Consider the following 17,444-nt stretch of genomic DNA (forward strand, 5'->3'; position numbering starts at 1 on the left):
CTACAATATGTATACAAGCATGATGGGTTTAACTGGACAGTCAGATCATTCATGTTTGTTTTGAGTTTGTTTTAAAATTGGAAACTATATGAGTGGCCAAAATTTTGCCAATATTTAATCTTTAATATAAATTCCATGTGTTGTAAAAACACAGTCTTATAGTCTGGAATATGTTTGCCACTCTTCCGAGGGCCTTCATCAGTTTTTAAAAACTGAGAGATGAGAATTAAGAAATAAAGCCCTGATGAGTAGTGACATGTCTACGTCACATTCCAAATGAATGCTCTCCTCTGTACAACATCTTGTCCCATAAAAGACTAAGGGTTTCTATGCAATCGGAATTTCCATGTTAATAGAAATCCTGTAATCCTTTATACTTTGACTGTATATTTTAGCAACTTTTTTAAATTTAGGATGTCCGTCAGCTCAGTAAATTAGCCTAATCTAGCTCCTTGATTAATTCAGACATGCACTGATATAATAAAAATAAAAGAGGAAAGATGAATTCACATGCTGCTTTTAACATGGTGTATCTTATGTCCAAATGAGCTTATGCTGTACTGGCATTCCAAGGGCTTTAAATCTTTAACGACATATTTATGCAGTAAATGCAGTACCATTTAGATCAGGTGCACCATTTAAGCCATGTTTAGAACAAGATTTGTATCAAGTTAAAATATCTGTGACTCTTGTGTCTGGTTTCATTTAATGCTTTGAGTGACATTATTAGCGTGCATTTTGTGAAGTCATCAATCTTTCTACCTCTGTAACTAGTCTAGCGAAAGAGGATTACATTAAGGATTAAGCAATGTTCACACAATACTAAAATTACAAGGTGATAACAGAGAATTCCAAATAAATCCTCTAAAAAAGAATCTGCATAAAAAAGAAAGGTATTCCTATCACCTTCTTTATAAAGGGTATTAATATCACCATCTGTGTTTAGGAAGGGTATTCCTATTACCCTGTTGGATTAATGTCAGCCTAGAAGTTACATTAGGGGTCTTTCAAATCCCAGCCAGATCCATGACAGAACAACAGAATTATGTCAATAATACGTCAGTGTAGTGGCTACATTTATAACAGTTGTCCTAGTGGACATCTCATTTAATAGTTATTAAAATTCCAATCAGTTATTTATTGCAATATTTATAAAGTAATTGCCTTTTGATGTATTAATATAAAAGTAAAGAAAGTTGCAGAAAATAGTTAAAAGAAAATTACTGTAAAACAAGTCACATACATTTGGGAAAATGTGCAGCAGATAAGGATGTCTATAATCTAGCTAAAGAGCAGATCACTTTTAGTAAGAGCATGCTCGCAACTATAACAAAGAACACTACAGGATATTTTTTCTTTTATTTTATCCTCTCTTTTATTAATATTTCTGTTTATATACCTGCTGGTTCATTCTCTCAACACCTGGTGCACCTTATGTTCATATACAATCATCATGCGCGTGTACATTGAAACAGTACATTCGTATTATTTGACACAATTTTTACCTTTTCAATGGTAAAATATGTAAAGTGGCTAATATAACAATACAAATCTATCATATATCCATGACCCATACAGTGTATATACAAATTTACACACCCCTGTTAAAATTGCTGTTTTTTGTAATGTAAAATTTTTAACCATAATCAATCATGTCAGATTTTTTTTTAGTTTATATGTGATTTGATATAGCAACCAATAGAATTTAGCTGAAAAAACAAATTCACTATAAATGTGTTAGGATAAAAAAAATTATCACAATGTGAGGGGCATCAGTTTCTTCACTTGTTGATAATGGTCTTTACAATGTTCCATGTTATATCCAGGGTTTTAGAATACTGGCCTCATTACCTTTCAACATTGAGATCCTGTATATAGTTTACTTTGTAAGCTCTTTGCAAACCATGGTTTCAGCAGTTGTCTGAACCCAAGAAAAGGTCAGGACAACCTACAGAAACTGCTCATCTTCACTTGGAGTTCAGTCACATGCCTCATTATAAATGGGTATGCACAGGATAGGCAGAAAAAAAGTATTCCCCCCCCTCAAAAAAAAGCATACTGTATGTGTTGTTTTTTCAGTTAATTGTTGGTTGCTATGTTAAATTAAACGTGAAAAAGACATTTGTGTGTACAGTATAACAAAAACATATATGTTGAAGATTTATATCCACTGTTTCTCCTGAAATAGCTGCTTCAGTATCAAATAATACTTTTAATGTACATTTAATGTAAACATAATGAAAAACAAAACAAACTCAACAAACAGACTTTAGGGCGATTTTCCAGGAAGCTACAGCTAATTTAAACTAATTGTATGCCAATGGAAATCCTAATAATACTTTATATGGAATTTGGTAACTTTACTGACCATATATGTTCAATGGGATCTTATAATAACAGAATGAATAGAGTGAAATCTGATCTGATGTTTTCTCCCATGTAGCAAGCTTAAATCTGTGGCATGTCTAACAAAGATCCCTTAAGAAAATAGAGCTTCATAAAATACCTTAGTCTGTCACACATTTTCGTGCATTTTTAACTCTGATCTTCTCTGCAGGTATAAGGATTACAGGGAACCACCGTGGTCTTCAAATGCCTACGAGTTCTCCAAACAGTACTGGTCAATCCTAGCAGCTCGACTAGGATTTGTAATACTATTTCAGGTATGCTTTTTACATTCCTGGCATCTTTTTACTTTAATCCTTTTGACACAGCTTCTCTTAGCGTGATGAGTATTCTCTCGCTCTATCTCTCAAAAATGTTTAGCAGTGACAGAATACAAGAGGATTTAATAAAATCATTTAACTGTGGTGGCAACACTGGAAATTCTTTGAAAAAAATTTTATGTTCATTTCTGAATGTGGGTGTTACATGGGAGATAATACAAAATTAATGGATTGATATTGGATGTGAGGTCAGATTATGTTACTTGGTACAATTTTAATTAAGCAGTAACAGAATACATTTTTAAAGTAACCTTTCAACCATGTATGTTAGTAATTAGTGAATGTAATTGATAACATTGGCAAAGTGAGGCAATTGTAATACAAAGCCATGATGTCTTGTTGAGGTAAAAACGCTTAGTATGATACTCTAAGGAGATACTTTGTTTGCATTTTTCCATACTCATTTCCCTGTGTCTTATTTTGTATACTGTACTTATGTGCTTCAGAACCTGGTCATGTTCTTAGGCCTCCTGGTGGCCTGGGTAATCCCAGATGTGCCTAAGAACATCAGTGAGCAGATTAAAAGGGAGAAGACGCTGCTTGTAGATGTCTTCATGAAGGAAGAGAAGGAGAAGCTTCAGCTCATCCATAGCCTTTTCTCAAAGGAACCAGGCCCGCTGCTGCTGCAGGAGCCCAGAAAGGACGTGCAGCCAGTGCCTGAACCCCAGGCTCCCTTGCCCAACTTTACACAGGCTGATGATACAATAGCTGCTTCCCGTCCCCGTACCCGAGCACGTGCTGCTAGCTTTAGCCAATTTACTCGCCAGGCCTCCATGTCACCCCATCATGACGGGGGCACACAGACAGCAGTGTGAACAGCACAAGGAGGGGTTCAACGGCCATGAGGTCTTCAGAGTGCCCATACTCAGAATGGAGAAATAACAGAGAACGGAGGTTAGGGCTAAGCTTTCCACTGAGTTCCTGAGGTGAATTAAAACCAACCATACAGTGGTTCTCACCGGAGCTAATGCAAGAGATGTTATTATATATCTATCTCTGTACTGTATGTCTGAGCATATGTCCACAGGCGGTGTGTTTTGGTTGCTTTTAAGGCTGTGGTGTATCCACACAGTCTGCAGAGGCGATTTTATCCTGCTCCTAAGCCAAGGCTTCCTAGGCCTGCTTGCCATAGGACCTCATCCCATGCACAACGAAACTGGTTGAGAGCACAGACACTAGAACGAAAGACATGGAATCTCATCCATGGGGCCTCTCGCACATTTCCCCCCATCTGTTATTATGCTATGGGGAAGATATTTTTTAAAAGGACTCAACAACATTTTCATCGGGTCCATGCTTACTGAACATTTTGTGAAACTGCACAAATCCAAGCTGCTTTGCGAATTTTATGAAATGTAGCGTATCACAGCAAATAATTATTCCCTTTCATTTTCTCAGGTAACAGCATCACTGTAGGCTTTATTTGTTTATCTGAATAATCTTACATCTTTGTGTTTTTTAGGGACAATGAAACTTTTTTTTGTTGATAAGGGATAAGGAAAATGAACAACATTATTGCACAAATTGTATTGTACAAAAACAGTGCATAAAACTTGATGAGTGTCAAACTTGTTACAGGTCTTTTTCTTTAAAGGTGGCACTCTTCACAAAGTGAATTGTTCAGTTTTCTCATAAGTAAACTATTATAGATTATAAGACTGACTCTGAGGTATGTGTTACCAGGTAAGGTTTTGTTTCTGGTTAGGGCCAGCGAATAAGCCGTTTCACGTTTACAACTCGTTATTTATTATTATGGTTTTTATTTATTTATCAACTTCTGTTGTATGTATAAGTTACAGTGTCTTTCTTGGAAAAGGCCAGTCAATAGTTATTATCCACTGAGAAGTCAGATACATGAGCCAAGATAATGTCAACGATATGTAGTGCATATATAGATGGAACTATGGAATTAAAATCTCATTTTATATTAAAGTTTACAGATCTAATTTATCTCATATGTATCTACTTTCTAAGTTCTTACAGTGCATGCGTAATCTTCTTTTGATGCAAGTCCGCATCTTGGCACTTCTTCAATGTTTATGAATTTTGTACAGTTTTCTGTCTTTCTGTAAAACCCAGGACTATTCCCCCAATATCATCAGCCAGGAACAGATTAACACATGGTAGGAGGCTGGAAAAAGAAGACCAACATCTGGCTGTGACACTTTTTTTTCCCCTTAAATGACTCATTGGGCTTCTCTGTTGGCAGTGCCTTGTGTTCTGTTGCTTTATGGACAGTGTCTGCACAACTGTATTCTTGAGTGCAGAATTTTAGCAGCAGATGCCTATGTTAGGGCGAGAGATCATTTTAAACTTTCATCAATTATTTCTGAAGTTAAGTTTCATATCACCTCATGCAGCAATGTAATTTATTATTATTTTTTTAATTTATTAATCAGTTTCCATGGCTTTGAGAAAGAACTGTGTACGAGTGCCATTCTGTGACCAGGCTGGTGGCTAAAGAAATGATCCCATACATACATAAAAGAATGACTTATGTATGATTTGCTAGCTTTGAAGGCATTAAATAAACTGAAATTGAACATGATTTCCAATTGTACACTTTCATACCATGTAGCTATTCTATTTAACTTTTTTGTAATGGTTCAGTTTATGCTTGCATGGAAGTAATTATTGCATGAAATTTATTCATTGAAAGTTTTAACAGGAAGATGGCATTGTTGGTAGCTAGGGACATAAAATTGTTTGTGTTCAATCATTTCCTCCTTCTACAAGCCCTAGGCCCTGTTCAAGTGTATTTTGTTCATGACAAATATGATTTTATGCAAACTCATGTCATTATATGAGAATGTGATACAGTGAAAGGTTCAGCTTCACCCTGTAATTATAATCTTTTCTGTCTACTAACGGCAGTCTCAACAGCTGAATAATTTAATAAAGCTCCAGTCAGTTTGTCATTTGGCTGGCTAATGACTTAGACGTCATGACAGGTGTTGTCTGGGTGTAGGTGTACCGCACAACTATGAAGAAATGTGATAGATCGATTAATGTTTCATTAATGACTCAACAATTCCTTTAGATGACCTTGGCCGATGTAATGTTTTGTATAGCACCATAATAATCAAGTGTATTTCCAAGTACATGATGGTCAGGTGTTTTTCTGAAGAGTTTTTCATTAGCAAATAGTTAAAGTGGTAGCAGTCAGGAGGAGATTAGTGACAGTAATCTGCCTCCAGCATTTCTTGAACAGGGCTTGACAGGGTGAAATGAATGTCATGAAAATCAGAGAGCATTATTTTGCAAATGTAAGTCAAGAGACACTAAAAACTCTAATTCTATGAAAGAATTGTAGATATTGTCTACATATTTGGTTTAAGTTACTTGTGATACTCATTACATTGTATCCTGCTTTCCTACTGAATGTGAATGCTTATGGATGTGTATACCTCGGAGGCATTTTACAAGCCCAGAGTATAGAGTATACATGTGGAGTTTCACAATCCAGGCACAGAGGGGCAACAATCATATCCTTTTTCCAGAATTTCCTCTAAGGGCAACATCTCTTTACCTGAAGATAGTACATACTTGAGTTTCTCATAGTTTCAAGTGTTGGTTACACCTTAGAATTCGTCCATTTTGTATGTGTACATTTCCAAACTCCTCCATTTTGTATGCACAGGTAAGCCCTGCCCATGGCACATTCCTCAGTTAAGTCCACAAGATTGATTTGTGTAATACTTGACTTCTTATTTTCTCTTTTGCTAGATCTCCAACTGTTTGTGCATTTGTGAAGAAGGCATAAACTAAATGGATGATTTCGAGAGTGCGTCTGAAAATGCAAGTGTCAGATTAAAAGAAAAAGAAGAAGAGCGGGTTGATCTCGTGAACTGGTTTTCGTGATAATGTATCCTAAGCAGGTAGACCAAAACTGCTTGCCAATTATGTCTTAATCCTTTTCAGCAACACAGCGATACCAGACAGTCAGCGACACATTTTGATTCTATGCAATTGTATAGATAATTATATAGCATTCTAGCATTACCCAGCACTATTTCTTTTATTTATTTTTGCTGATTATTTCAGTTATTACTTGAATAGAATAGAATAGAATAGAATAGAATAGAATAGAATAGAATAGAATAGAATAGAATAGAAATGGGGCAACATCATTTGATGTGAATTTATGTGCTTGCTTGTATGTATCACAGAAAAAGAAAAAATGAGAGAGAGAGAGAGACACTTGAGTCTGGCATTTTCCTGCCCTCAGGGGCCAGACATGCTGCAACATGACTCCCGAGAATCTCCTTTATTTAATGCTAGACCTGTATGGTTGGGGCCCTCTTTCTGTCTTTCTTTCTTTCATTCTTTTTCTCACACTAGTCATGCATCAGTCTAAACTTCCTAAAGAAGACACAAATCTAAATAAACATGTGTGTATAAGATCAACATGACCACATTTAGCCCACGGCATCATGGGAAACATGATCAGCTGAAACTCTTCAAGATGTCAAATGAGAATTCAGTTCTTGCCTTAGCAATTCATCACTTTGTCACTTTACCATCCTCATAATCCACATAGTCACGATCTATTCTATTGTTAGTTAGACCAAAAAGCTTACACATTTACAAATTGCTTTTCAGCTACAATATAGCCAAAATATCTTGCCTTGAACATTAGTGTAGCGCAATATACAACTTCAGTACTTAATGTTATACTGATACTATACTGATAGTAGTTCTTTGACTATTTTTACAGTCACAGACTTGTATGAGTTATCTGTTCCTTCACTATACAGTAATAACTTTTGTTACAGTCTCATGAGCAGATGGGTGAGTTTCTCATCAGGCTCAAGGTCCAGATCCTGCATCAGCACTCTCTTCTGGAAGTCCTGTAATGAGAAAGGTATGTTCCAGGGCTATTTATAGGAAATACTATGGTTTAGGATGCTAATCAATCATTCAATTAATAAAATATATGGGACGTATGTGCTAAGCCTAACTAGTTTAATAGGATAGTAAGGTCCGCACACAAGTTATCTCCACTTAAAAGAATCCTTTACTCCCATGAATATCCTCTGTTTCCATATTCTGTATAATATGCGTACCTACATACCAAAGCGGCAAAGAATACATGTACATACTTATAAACCTCCCACATACCGGCGATTATGAAAAGATTACTTGCACAGTATGCCTAAAAAGGAAAAAAATACTAAATAAATATATGATTAGTAATATATGACACTTAATAGTGATTATATGTAAAAAAAAATAAAAAATAAATGTTTTTGTGACTAAATATCTTCAATAAGCCCCTCGAGTCCTTGCATTTAGGGTGAAGATCCAAAAAAAATGAATGAATTCCACCACCATTACTAAAGCTATCGCCTACATATCTTAGGGCAGTATGAAGCTTTGACAAAGTGCACAGCTACTTTTAACCTCAAATGTCTTTGTGGAATTTTAAAAAAATTGCAAGGTGCTTAGTGCGCAGAATCCACTTTGTTTTTATTGATATACTTTGAACTTATTACTTGTAAATTCATTGTATCTTTTTTTAGTTTTAGTTGCTTTGTAATAAACTATACAACTGCCATGTGTGAGAATTTCTGTTTGATCCAGAAAACAGCCTACGGATTGTATTTGTGAGCACTTGTCTATAGCAATTTTTTTTTTTGTGCTTAGTGTTTGTGTTGGTCTAAATCAGTGGCTTGGCAATGCTCAGCATGCTCTATGTAACATCTGGTGTAGTTGGGTCAGCCTTTCCCTGACTCCAACATCTGTGTGGTTAATCGATTTATTGTGTGTGTGTGTGTGTGTGTGTGTGTGTGTGTGTGTGTGTGTGTGTGTATGTTTATATTCGAGGGGCTACCTCACCCTGAATTCACGTAGCCTGTGTAATCTGCCTCGGACAGACTCACGCTCAGATGCTAGGGCTGCCACATGGCTTTTCCATTGCTCCTCCTTCTCCTTCAAAAGACACACAAAACCGCATCACACACTCCAGGATGATATGACAAATACATGAGAAATGCCCAGTGCTTAAAATGATCTCACCGTGCTTGGCAGAAGCAGTTTGCAAATATGAGACTTACATAATTTTCAGTTATTGCCTTGACAAACAAGATTGTGCATTAAAAGGTTTGAGTCTCCTCTTATAAGTGATGACTTCTCCCAGAAATTTGGGATAACCCTGAATCCTGAAGAGTACTTCATTCTGAAAAATCGACTCGCTTCCTGTGTGGCTCTGAGACACGCCTTACTGCTCATGTTAGCGCGATTTAGTTGATATAGAGTGATAGGGATGGGTATGTGAGCTCTATTGTTACATACTGAAAATATCTCTCATGTGGACTCTCCTGCTTCCGCTGTGGTAATAGTATAGCTCCTTAAGGAACAGAGCTATGCCTATAGAACTTGCACACTTTTCAGCATATGGAACACATCAGAACGCGGTGCCTCTGTTTGTTCCGACTTTTAAAAACATGTTCCAGCACCTCATTCCTCAGACACTCAACACATTCACACCCAGGTCCCCAGGGGGAGGGGGGGGGGGGGGGAAGGGTGGAGGTGTGTGATTTATTTTAATTTATTATTCTTTTTACAGGGATGAATGAGGGTATGTAAAGTTTATTTATTTGTATCAGACGGTGGCAGTGATGAATCGTAAAAGAGCGACGGATGGAGTGAAGTACACGATAGAAAGAAACTGGAACTGGAAACTCTGCCATCCGTTTGTAATTTAAGGGCCAAATAAAACCTGATTACTTTGGAAAGTGCTAATTTATTTTATGTGATCGAAATAGTCGAAATCTCACACCTACAAAAGAAAACAAGAGCAGAATGGTCCAGTGAGAATTTCCCATAATTGCTGACCAACTGGAAACAACAACAACAACAAGTTGTTCTTTGGTGACCTCACCTAATCCTGTTAGACCATCACTGTGCTGGCAGTCAGATGCATGCAGCTGCAAACTTTCTTTCCTTATACACAGACACACATACCGTCTCTGAGTCTACTCTCAAGCTTCTAGCTAATTATACAACTCAGGCTTGAGTCCCTGCCAAGTAAATCACTATACACTTACAGTACACCGTCTGCTGTTTATGGGAAGAGATGTGTGGTTATATTGTAGCACTTTTCTTTAGTTCTACTCAGCATGATTTATTTTGTTAAGCCGAGGTCACAGCATATGCGACTGCATTGCACCAATAAAGCAATCAAGCGCAATTAGGATTGCAAGTTAAGTTAGTCTGCTGAGGAAGCCTTACATTGCTTGGCTAGACAACATTGTGGGATATCAGACATGGATATAAATAGCTTTATCTCAGCAGATTACCAAAGCGTTAATGGCCAAGCTGGCGCCCAGAGCATCATACCCTCCTCTGCTTCTCCAGCTCGCACTGCCTCTCCTTCTCCTGCTGCTCTCGGTCTAACCTCCGGCGGTGCTTCAGGGCCCACCACACATATGGCAAGTCATATTAATAAATTTGGGCTAAAATTGGGGTAATTTTGGTTTGGGAGTTATTGTTCAGGGGTATTTACCCTTTCTTCTTGTTTCTGCTGCCACTCGCTTACATGACATGTGCTCTCCTTTGGTGTCTTGTCTACTTCCTCACTTTTCTGGCTGTTTAGGAAAGCATAGTCCTCTTCTTTGCACATGTCTCTCATAGACTGTGAAGAGAACAGCCTGTCACAGCTTCATCATCAGCTCATAATAATAAACAGGTGTTCTAGGACAATGAGCAGATTCACTTCTTCCAAAGCTCTGAATTCAAAGGTTAAACAATCGGAATTGTTACAATAAGCATATGTGTGCCGGCCTGGGAAAGCACTTCACATGGTCACATTTTGGCATTGTGTTCGTCTGTTTGACAGAAGAAGTTTAGCAATCAAAGTTAATAAAAAACATTGTCAAGTATTATTAGAGTAAACTCCAATGATGTAAACTTTAAAGCACTTCTTGTAAGTCGCTCTGGATAATAGTGTCTGCCAAATGCCTAAATGTAAATGTAAACTACTATACAATCATGTTTTCTTAAAGTAGGGACTGCAGTAAGAACTCAGTTCTTATATTAAAAAATAAAGAAATATGCCAGAATTTACTCACATCAACTTCAGCATGGTTTTACATTTACTGTATCAGTCTGAAAAGTTTCCTACTAACCTTGGACATAGGAATTGCGGCGAACCTCTTCATGTGAGCCATCCTTGAAAGTAAGTGGAGCAAAATTAATAATTATTTTTAAAAAAACTTAAAAAAACAATTCTGGATCACAAACTGTAGATCAGGCAGCAAAAGGTTTTGAAATAAACGTACTAGTAGCTTATTCCAATGTAATCTGTACAATTAAATGAAATGTTGTCCATATGCTGCTCGATCACACAGATTCACTCACTGTTCCGCTTCCAGCCTGTTACAATATCAACAGCATCACATATCGACATTACTATCAGCAGTAAACCAGCAAACTCACCTACTGTATGAAAGAGTTTTCCAGCTTGCGAGTGTTTGCAAGTTCTCCTCTATGTACTGTATACTGTACAGCTGATCCTACTGTATGTGGCGGTCAACCTATTTCCGAACCATGATATACCCTGACGGAACCAAGCAGACGTTACAACTATTTTAGCACAGACGTGCTAGAACTGCCACTAACGCGCTAATAAAATCCAACAACTCATCAATCTTAATTGTTTGGAATTGTTTCTGTCACAGCGTTCTCTGTACACTGTGTTCAGAATGTGTTGTTTCCATACCCACCCTCTCTATTTACATGTCTGTGCACATGGTATTAAACTATTTAGATAATCTGTGTTGAACAATAAATGCTTCTACAGTTTTTAATACCCAAGGAAACTACTAAAGCAAGACTCTCTAGACTTGAATGCTTTGAATATGCATGACCTTATAGCAATTCTCTGCTTATTTTTGGCTCTTATAACATGATGACAGTCTAAACTGGTATGTCTGAAACCTAAATTGTCTTGAAGTCAAAATCTGAAATTTAATCAGCATTTGCACATACAGTACTGTAGATTGCTAAATCATGCTACTCATGCTAAATTCTTCCCTGCTGGAATAAAATCATAAGACGCCACCAGAGAGCTTTAATGTCCCTGGTGGTCCATATTGGGAATTTAGTGGAAGCTGTTACATAATTCACTTTTAATGGTAACTATCTTACAGACATAAAGGCCCACATGGGTCCATTGATATTTGTTAGGAATCAAAAATCTGTAACAAAAACCTTTAAAAATGTGATGAAATCAAGTCAGTACCCTTACAGAGATCATTTTGAATTAAATTAAATTTTGAATATTTTGCATTATGGTACTTTATTTAGTAACTATTTTTCCGTATTTATTACTCTTTCCTTTCTACTAAATAACAAGCGTGAGCGACTGTAACCAGGAATAAGCAATTTCCCTCTGGGATTAATAAAGTTATTTCATTCTTAAATCTTACTGTAAGTTTAAGTTAAGGTTAAATTTTGCCACAAACTATTCATTTATTTTATGTAAACTTATTTTATTTATTTTTATGACTAACACCCATTATCCCAGATGATTTGCTGTATATCTTTCTATATTTCCAATTTTTTTCTGGTTTCAGCCATATTCCACCTAATACCCCATCCAGACCGCCATCATGCTATGCTTCCTTTTTATTTATTCATTCATTTAGCGTCAGTGGCTTGAACTGTTTGGCTCATGAACTGAATGTTGTAACCCAAAATAACCTTTAATCATCCTCCATTTGGCGGTATCAAAAAGATCACATGTTTCACATGGCTGTGTGATTTATTGGATTAGCACCCGTCACATGCTGATTAGAAGAATTATTGTACTCGTTTGTGTTCCTCAGCAAATAATTTAGTTAAATAAAATACATTCATAATTTATAATAAATCAGATCACAAAATCATCATAAAAAAACAAGTTTATTCGGAGAAGGCTTTTGCGGAAACAGGACTTAAGTGTCATTGCATTTAAGTGGTTTGCCTTTTTTTCACAATGATCCTTCAAGTATCATAGACCACGATGGAGCATATTTAGCCAGATAAATGAAGTGAGGGACAAAAACAAGTAATTGTGGATTAAACGAAAACTACTTCACTAAACAAAAACATCCAACGTACATAATTTTATATTATTAAATTGTGCTCTATTGTTAGCCACAATTAACTCAGTCTTGACGAACCCAAATAGAAAATGACATTTAAAACATCAGGTGGAACATGAATCAAACAATTTGGCACATTCTCCTTTTGAAAGGTGTAAGTATCCATCAGTAAGAAAAAAAGAAAAAGGAAAAAAAAAACCGTATTTGTCCTTGGATTTCAGCATTTGCACTGGTTTCCATGATCAGGGTCATCATAATTTCTTAAAGCAGCAAGAATCGTATACAGTAAGCACTACAACAGCAGGGCCTTTACACACAGTACAATAAATGATGGAATGTGGCACTGGATGAATTGAAGATGATCTAAAGATGAGCAAGATCAAGGGGTGTGTATGGCTGCATGCCTTCCAGACTCCAGTGTAAAATACAGCTTAACAGTGAAGTGCTGAAATGGATGTATAGGCTCATTCTCTAGAGCTTCTATATAGAAATAAGAGTTGCTATATTATGAATATTGTCTTAATATAGTTCCAGATAGAAATGGAGGAGGCATCCCATTGGAAAAAAAAAACAAAAAAAAAAAAACACAGCACATAACCGGTTCTGTTCATAACGGTAGATGACATCTGAATGGTGTTGAAACTTTGACTGGCCTAGAGAGCCTTATCCGATTGATCAGACTCTTGCATGAGATTTCTTTGTATTTCTAAACGCACCATTAACACATATTTAAGTACAATACAATAATTAATCATGTTTCATAGCAACACATACTTTAATACATATATGGACAATAAAGTTTTGCACTCATGGTCTTAAAAAAGAAATTGCACACCCTATCTATTTATCTAAGCACTCTGCTTGCACAGCTGATGAAGACCTTTGTCTGAAAACATTTAAAAGAGCAAAGGTTTACAGGACACTACAGCAGTACTATTTCACATGGATTTATAGGGGGCAGGGTCTCTTCAATGACCCTATGGGATGTTTATGGGCTGTTACTACAGTCACCTGAGATACCAAAACGGACCTGTTTAAGCATAGCTGACCCCTGAGCTGTAAAGCACCAGCTTCTTGCCCTTTTGTGTAGTCACTCGTCACTCAAGTCCTCACAAATATATGGATTTTTTTGTCTCTCTATTAATAGAACATAATAATACAAATAACAAAAATTTCTATAAGGAAACAATTCATTGAAGTGTACATAGCCTGACTGGGATACTAACATTATTATTTTGGAATGCAGATGAGAAACTCGAATGGAATTTTCAGGATGTAAACATGATGACTACCGGGCTCAATATCCTCTTAAAAAGTCAGGGGAATATTAGTAACATCTGGAAGTCTTAAATTCTAGGTGGTACATCCTTAAATAAAGCATCCGCTTGCTATGATACAAATCCTTTCTTTTAAAGGACACCAGCTATTTTATTTGAATGTGAATAGTTTTAAAAATAAATAAATAAGAAAGCCTGGGATTCAAACAGTGTTTTTGGTAAATGGTTTCCCAGTGTGCAACCTGTTGGACATAATGACCACAAAATAACTCACACTGGATCAAGCTTTTACCAGGTACATTTCCTGTGATTGTATATCCTTATTTGAGGTATAGTGTGAACATAGACTCGGACAGAACAGACAAGTAATGGAAGCTATTGCAACCAGTTTTATATAACGGTACCCAGTTCCAAAAAGAAACGTTTTGGTAGTCAGATGTCCCTGTGAAATGAACAATAGACATTTCTATTTAAAAAATGATGTAACAGCATAGAACAGTGGAAAAAAAAAAAAAAGAAAAAAAAAATTATGTTGGAAATATCAATGGAGTAGCTTAGAAGAGGTGGAAAAGTACTAAGAAGAAAACCATACTGGAATTAGGGACTAGCTTTCACATATTTAATGTGTCACGTACAAAAATCCTTAATCCAAAGAAAGGTAAATCTTCCTAATGCCACTCAAATCCCAGTATGTACACCACCTTAGTACAAGTTCTTCTGTAAATGAAAATTTAGCCATAAGTCCTTTCTTTGATTTGTTGCCATATGGCTTCATGAATAAATTTAAAAGCTGCTACATAAGGTGTTAATAACGGCCAGTTTATTCCTGATCTGTTGGCTTAAGGTAAGCGGTTTTATATCCATTATTTCTCGATTTGGCAAGAAGCTTTATTCAGTCAGCACTCTATTCCATGATGTTAAATGTAAATAGAAAGGTCATCTCTACTTCTCTCCCCCCCAAAAAATAAAATAAAATAAAAATCAGAGTATCCACTAATTGCTAAAATGGACTCTCCACAGGTATCCACATATTTCTGGTATTTGCTCTCCTTTTTTCTGTACATAAAATTGCGTGACCAGTATACCCATATGCATTGCATTCTGTGCACAAGTATACAAGTTATACAAAAATATATATTTCTTAATTATTCCATGCATGTTGCGATACACCTAAACCTTAACCGCTCTGTGGCATTTTTCTTCAAAGTAAATAAGATCATCTGAACTATGACTTTTTTTTCCCAGACATACTGACAGCACAAAATCAGTAGCACAGACTGGAGCAATACTGTTGATGCGTGATGAGGATTTGACTGGTAAATTTCTGCTTTTGTAAGCATACAATCTTTTTTTTTTTAAACTGAAATTACACTAAAGTTTATACTTCAATTGCAGCTGATCCCAGGATGCAGGTCCAAAGGAGTGATACATCCTCTTTGTTTGTGAAGATGCTTAGGAAAGGCACATAGTTTTACCCTGTAATGCTCTTTTAGTCTAGTGGCATTGTATGTCCATGATCGTCTTAAGTCCATCCATGTGTCTGTTTTAGAATATGCTTAGATAACCACTTAAATAAATAACACAAATATATTTATACATAATATAGACACATATAGACTACATGCATTTATATAACTTAAATAATAATTTATACCATATTTACAACATCCCAGGGGAAAATGAAAACATAGTGGACAGGGTTGCCTTTATTTTTACGTCTTGCGGTGTTTGCGTGAAAGCGCGCAAACACATGAGGTGTTTATCCGTATCCAGCGCCAGTTCATCACGTTCTTAAACTTGGTAAGGGCACGGACGTATGTCTGTGAGTTTTTGCACTGTGAGTTCCAGTGCTTTTCATCTATGCCTCGGCAGCCACTCTTAATCGGCATGCTGTTTTGGCAGGTTGTCTCATAAAAGTATTGCTTCATAATCGACCGTTTTATCTCCACCTCTGTGAGCACAGAAACCTCGACTCCATGGATGTCCACTGCTGTGGTCTTGTCTGTTACCCAATGGCTCATGCTGTCACAGACCGAGTACTCACCACGGTAGCTCTTGTGCTCGGCATAACGCTTCTGGCGGGTTTTATTAGTACTCTGAATGTCCCGAGCACCCTCGAAGTCGTCCATGAGGTATAGCGGTGGGGGTTGCAGGGGTGGCCGCTCGCTCAGTAACACTCGCGGTGAGTTATAGCGCTTTTGCTGTCTCAGTAGCTCATCGGCCATAGCCCTCCTAGACTGATAGGCAGATGGGCTGACATGCTGGGGGTGTTCCATATGTGTGGGTGCAGTGAAGGAAGTGGGCACGGGTGTATCTTGGTTCCCCTCATCTTGCTTCTGTCGGCTGCGACTTATGTCAGCCTGCAGTAGCTTGACAATAAGCGTGTTTATAGGGTCCTGTGTGGGCCGCTGCTTGTTCATTTCAGTGATGGAGACACAGTATAGGTACGTGAGGAATATCACGTACAGAAGGATGGACATCACTAGATTCACCTGTAAGATCTGCAGTGAGAAAGAAAAAAGCATCTTTAGAGACAAAAAAAAAAGAAAAGTTTCATGAATTGCAAATAAATATTTAATAGTCCCTCCTGTTTTTTCATAGTTAAATCACAGTATTGTGTATAATCCATTATTATACATGAAAATCAGTAGTAAAGTGTGGCAGTAGGAAAATTGTGTATGACTTTGCATTTGGGTTTAAGCTTCTGTGACAGGTTTATGCTGTATGTATCATATTGTTTTGCATATTGGTGAATAGTTAATGTTATGTAATATGTGGGTTCTAATGATGCTCTTTTTAGATCTTGGATCTAACCACACTCACACAGTAGCTCTATTCAGGGATAGAGCCTTAGAGATGGCCTCAGTGATTTGGGAACATCAGTAAGAGGAGGTATGTTCAGTTTCCCTTCATCTCCCTTTGATCATGAACAAGTGAGAAAAGACTGTAGAACAAGACCTCTTGATTTCAGTTGACAGGCTGATAATCCCTCTGTGACAATATCTTTGCAACCTACCTTAACAGAATTCTACCCTCTACTTTAAGGTCCTCCAGGATGATGCACAGAGAGAACTGACTTGAACTTGACACTGTGACTCTAGATGGACTTTTTATTCACTTTATCAAACGGGACCCTATTCTGTAAACAGCAAATATTCATATATATGAATTCGCTACCATAATCACTCTTGTGCTTTCTCAGCTCTCATAGACTCTTTTGATGTAATTTCATGTTAATGGAAATAAATAATTTCGCATTTCATCTTTCTAGCTTTGTTTGAAGGCAGACCATTTGGAGAAAACTCCATGACCCATGTCACACAAACCTACATCTTCTATCTTCTAACATCTTC

The 17,444-nt window shown here is 36.9% G+C and overlaps 3 protein-coding genes across 4 annotated transcripts in view; 1 reads left to right on the forward strand and 2 right to left on the reverse strand.

The window, feature by feature from the left end:
- Positions 1-5,272, forward strand: part of ano2b (anoctamin 2b) — a 36,247-nt gene extending 30,975 nt beyond the window's left edge. The window contains exons 23-24 of the mRNA XM_053508515.1: positions 2,558-2,663; positions 3,173-5,272. Coding sequence (XP_053364490.1) covers positions 2,558-2,663; positions 3,173-3,541 — 475 coding nt within the window. The 3' untranslated portion in view covers positions 3,542-5,272. The remainder of the gene's footprint in view (positions 1-2,557; positions 2,664-3,172) is intronic.
- A 1,580-nt stretch (positions 5,273-6,852) lies between these two features.
- On the reverse strand, positions 6,853-11,215 carry LOC128534194 (putative uncharacterized protein DDB_G0271982). 2 transcript variants are annotated; one of them, XM_053508523.1, is made up of 6 exons: positions 11,170-11,215; positions 10,856-10,898; positions 10,234-10,362; positions 10,068-10,136; positions 8,565-8,657; positions 6,853-7,576 (listed from the first exon to the last, which is right to left on the reverse strand). In XM_053508523.1, the coding sequence occupies exons 2-6, from the start codon at positions 10,895-10,897 to the stop codon at positions 7,496-7,498; spliced, it is 414 nt and encodes a 137-aa protein (XP_053364498.1). In that variant the 5' UTR covers position 10,898; positions 11,170-11,215; the 3' UTR covers positions 6,853-7,495. The 2 variants fall into 2 exon arrangements, with proteins under 2 accessions (XP_053364498.1, XP_053364497.1); XM_053508522.1 differs by having other exon boundaries at positions 11,166-11,215.
- Positions 11,216-12,641: 1,426 nt separating this feature from the next.
- The window catches only part of ntf3 (neurotrophin 3), a 28,701-nt gene continuing 23,898 nt past the window's right edge, over positions 12,642-17,444 (reverse strand). Inside the window, exon 2 of the mRNA XM_053508519.1 lies at positions 12,642-16,592. Within this exon, the coding sequence (XP_053364494.1) occupies positions 15,804-16,592 (789 nt within the window). The 3' untranslated portion in view covers positions 12,642-15,803. The remainder of the gene's footprint in view (positions 16,593-17,444) is intronic.

The sequence above is a fragment of the Clarias gariepinus genome, chromosome 12 (assembly GCF_024256425.1).
Source record: "Clarias gariepinus isolate MV-2021 ecotype Netherlands chromosome 12, CGAR_prim_01v2, whole genome shotgun sequence".
In the NCBI taxonomy this organism is placed as follows: Eukaryota; Metazoa; Chordata; class Actinopteri; order Siluriformes; family Clariidae; genus Clarias; species Clarias gariepinus.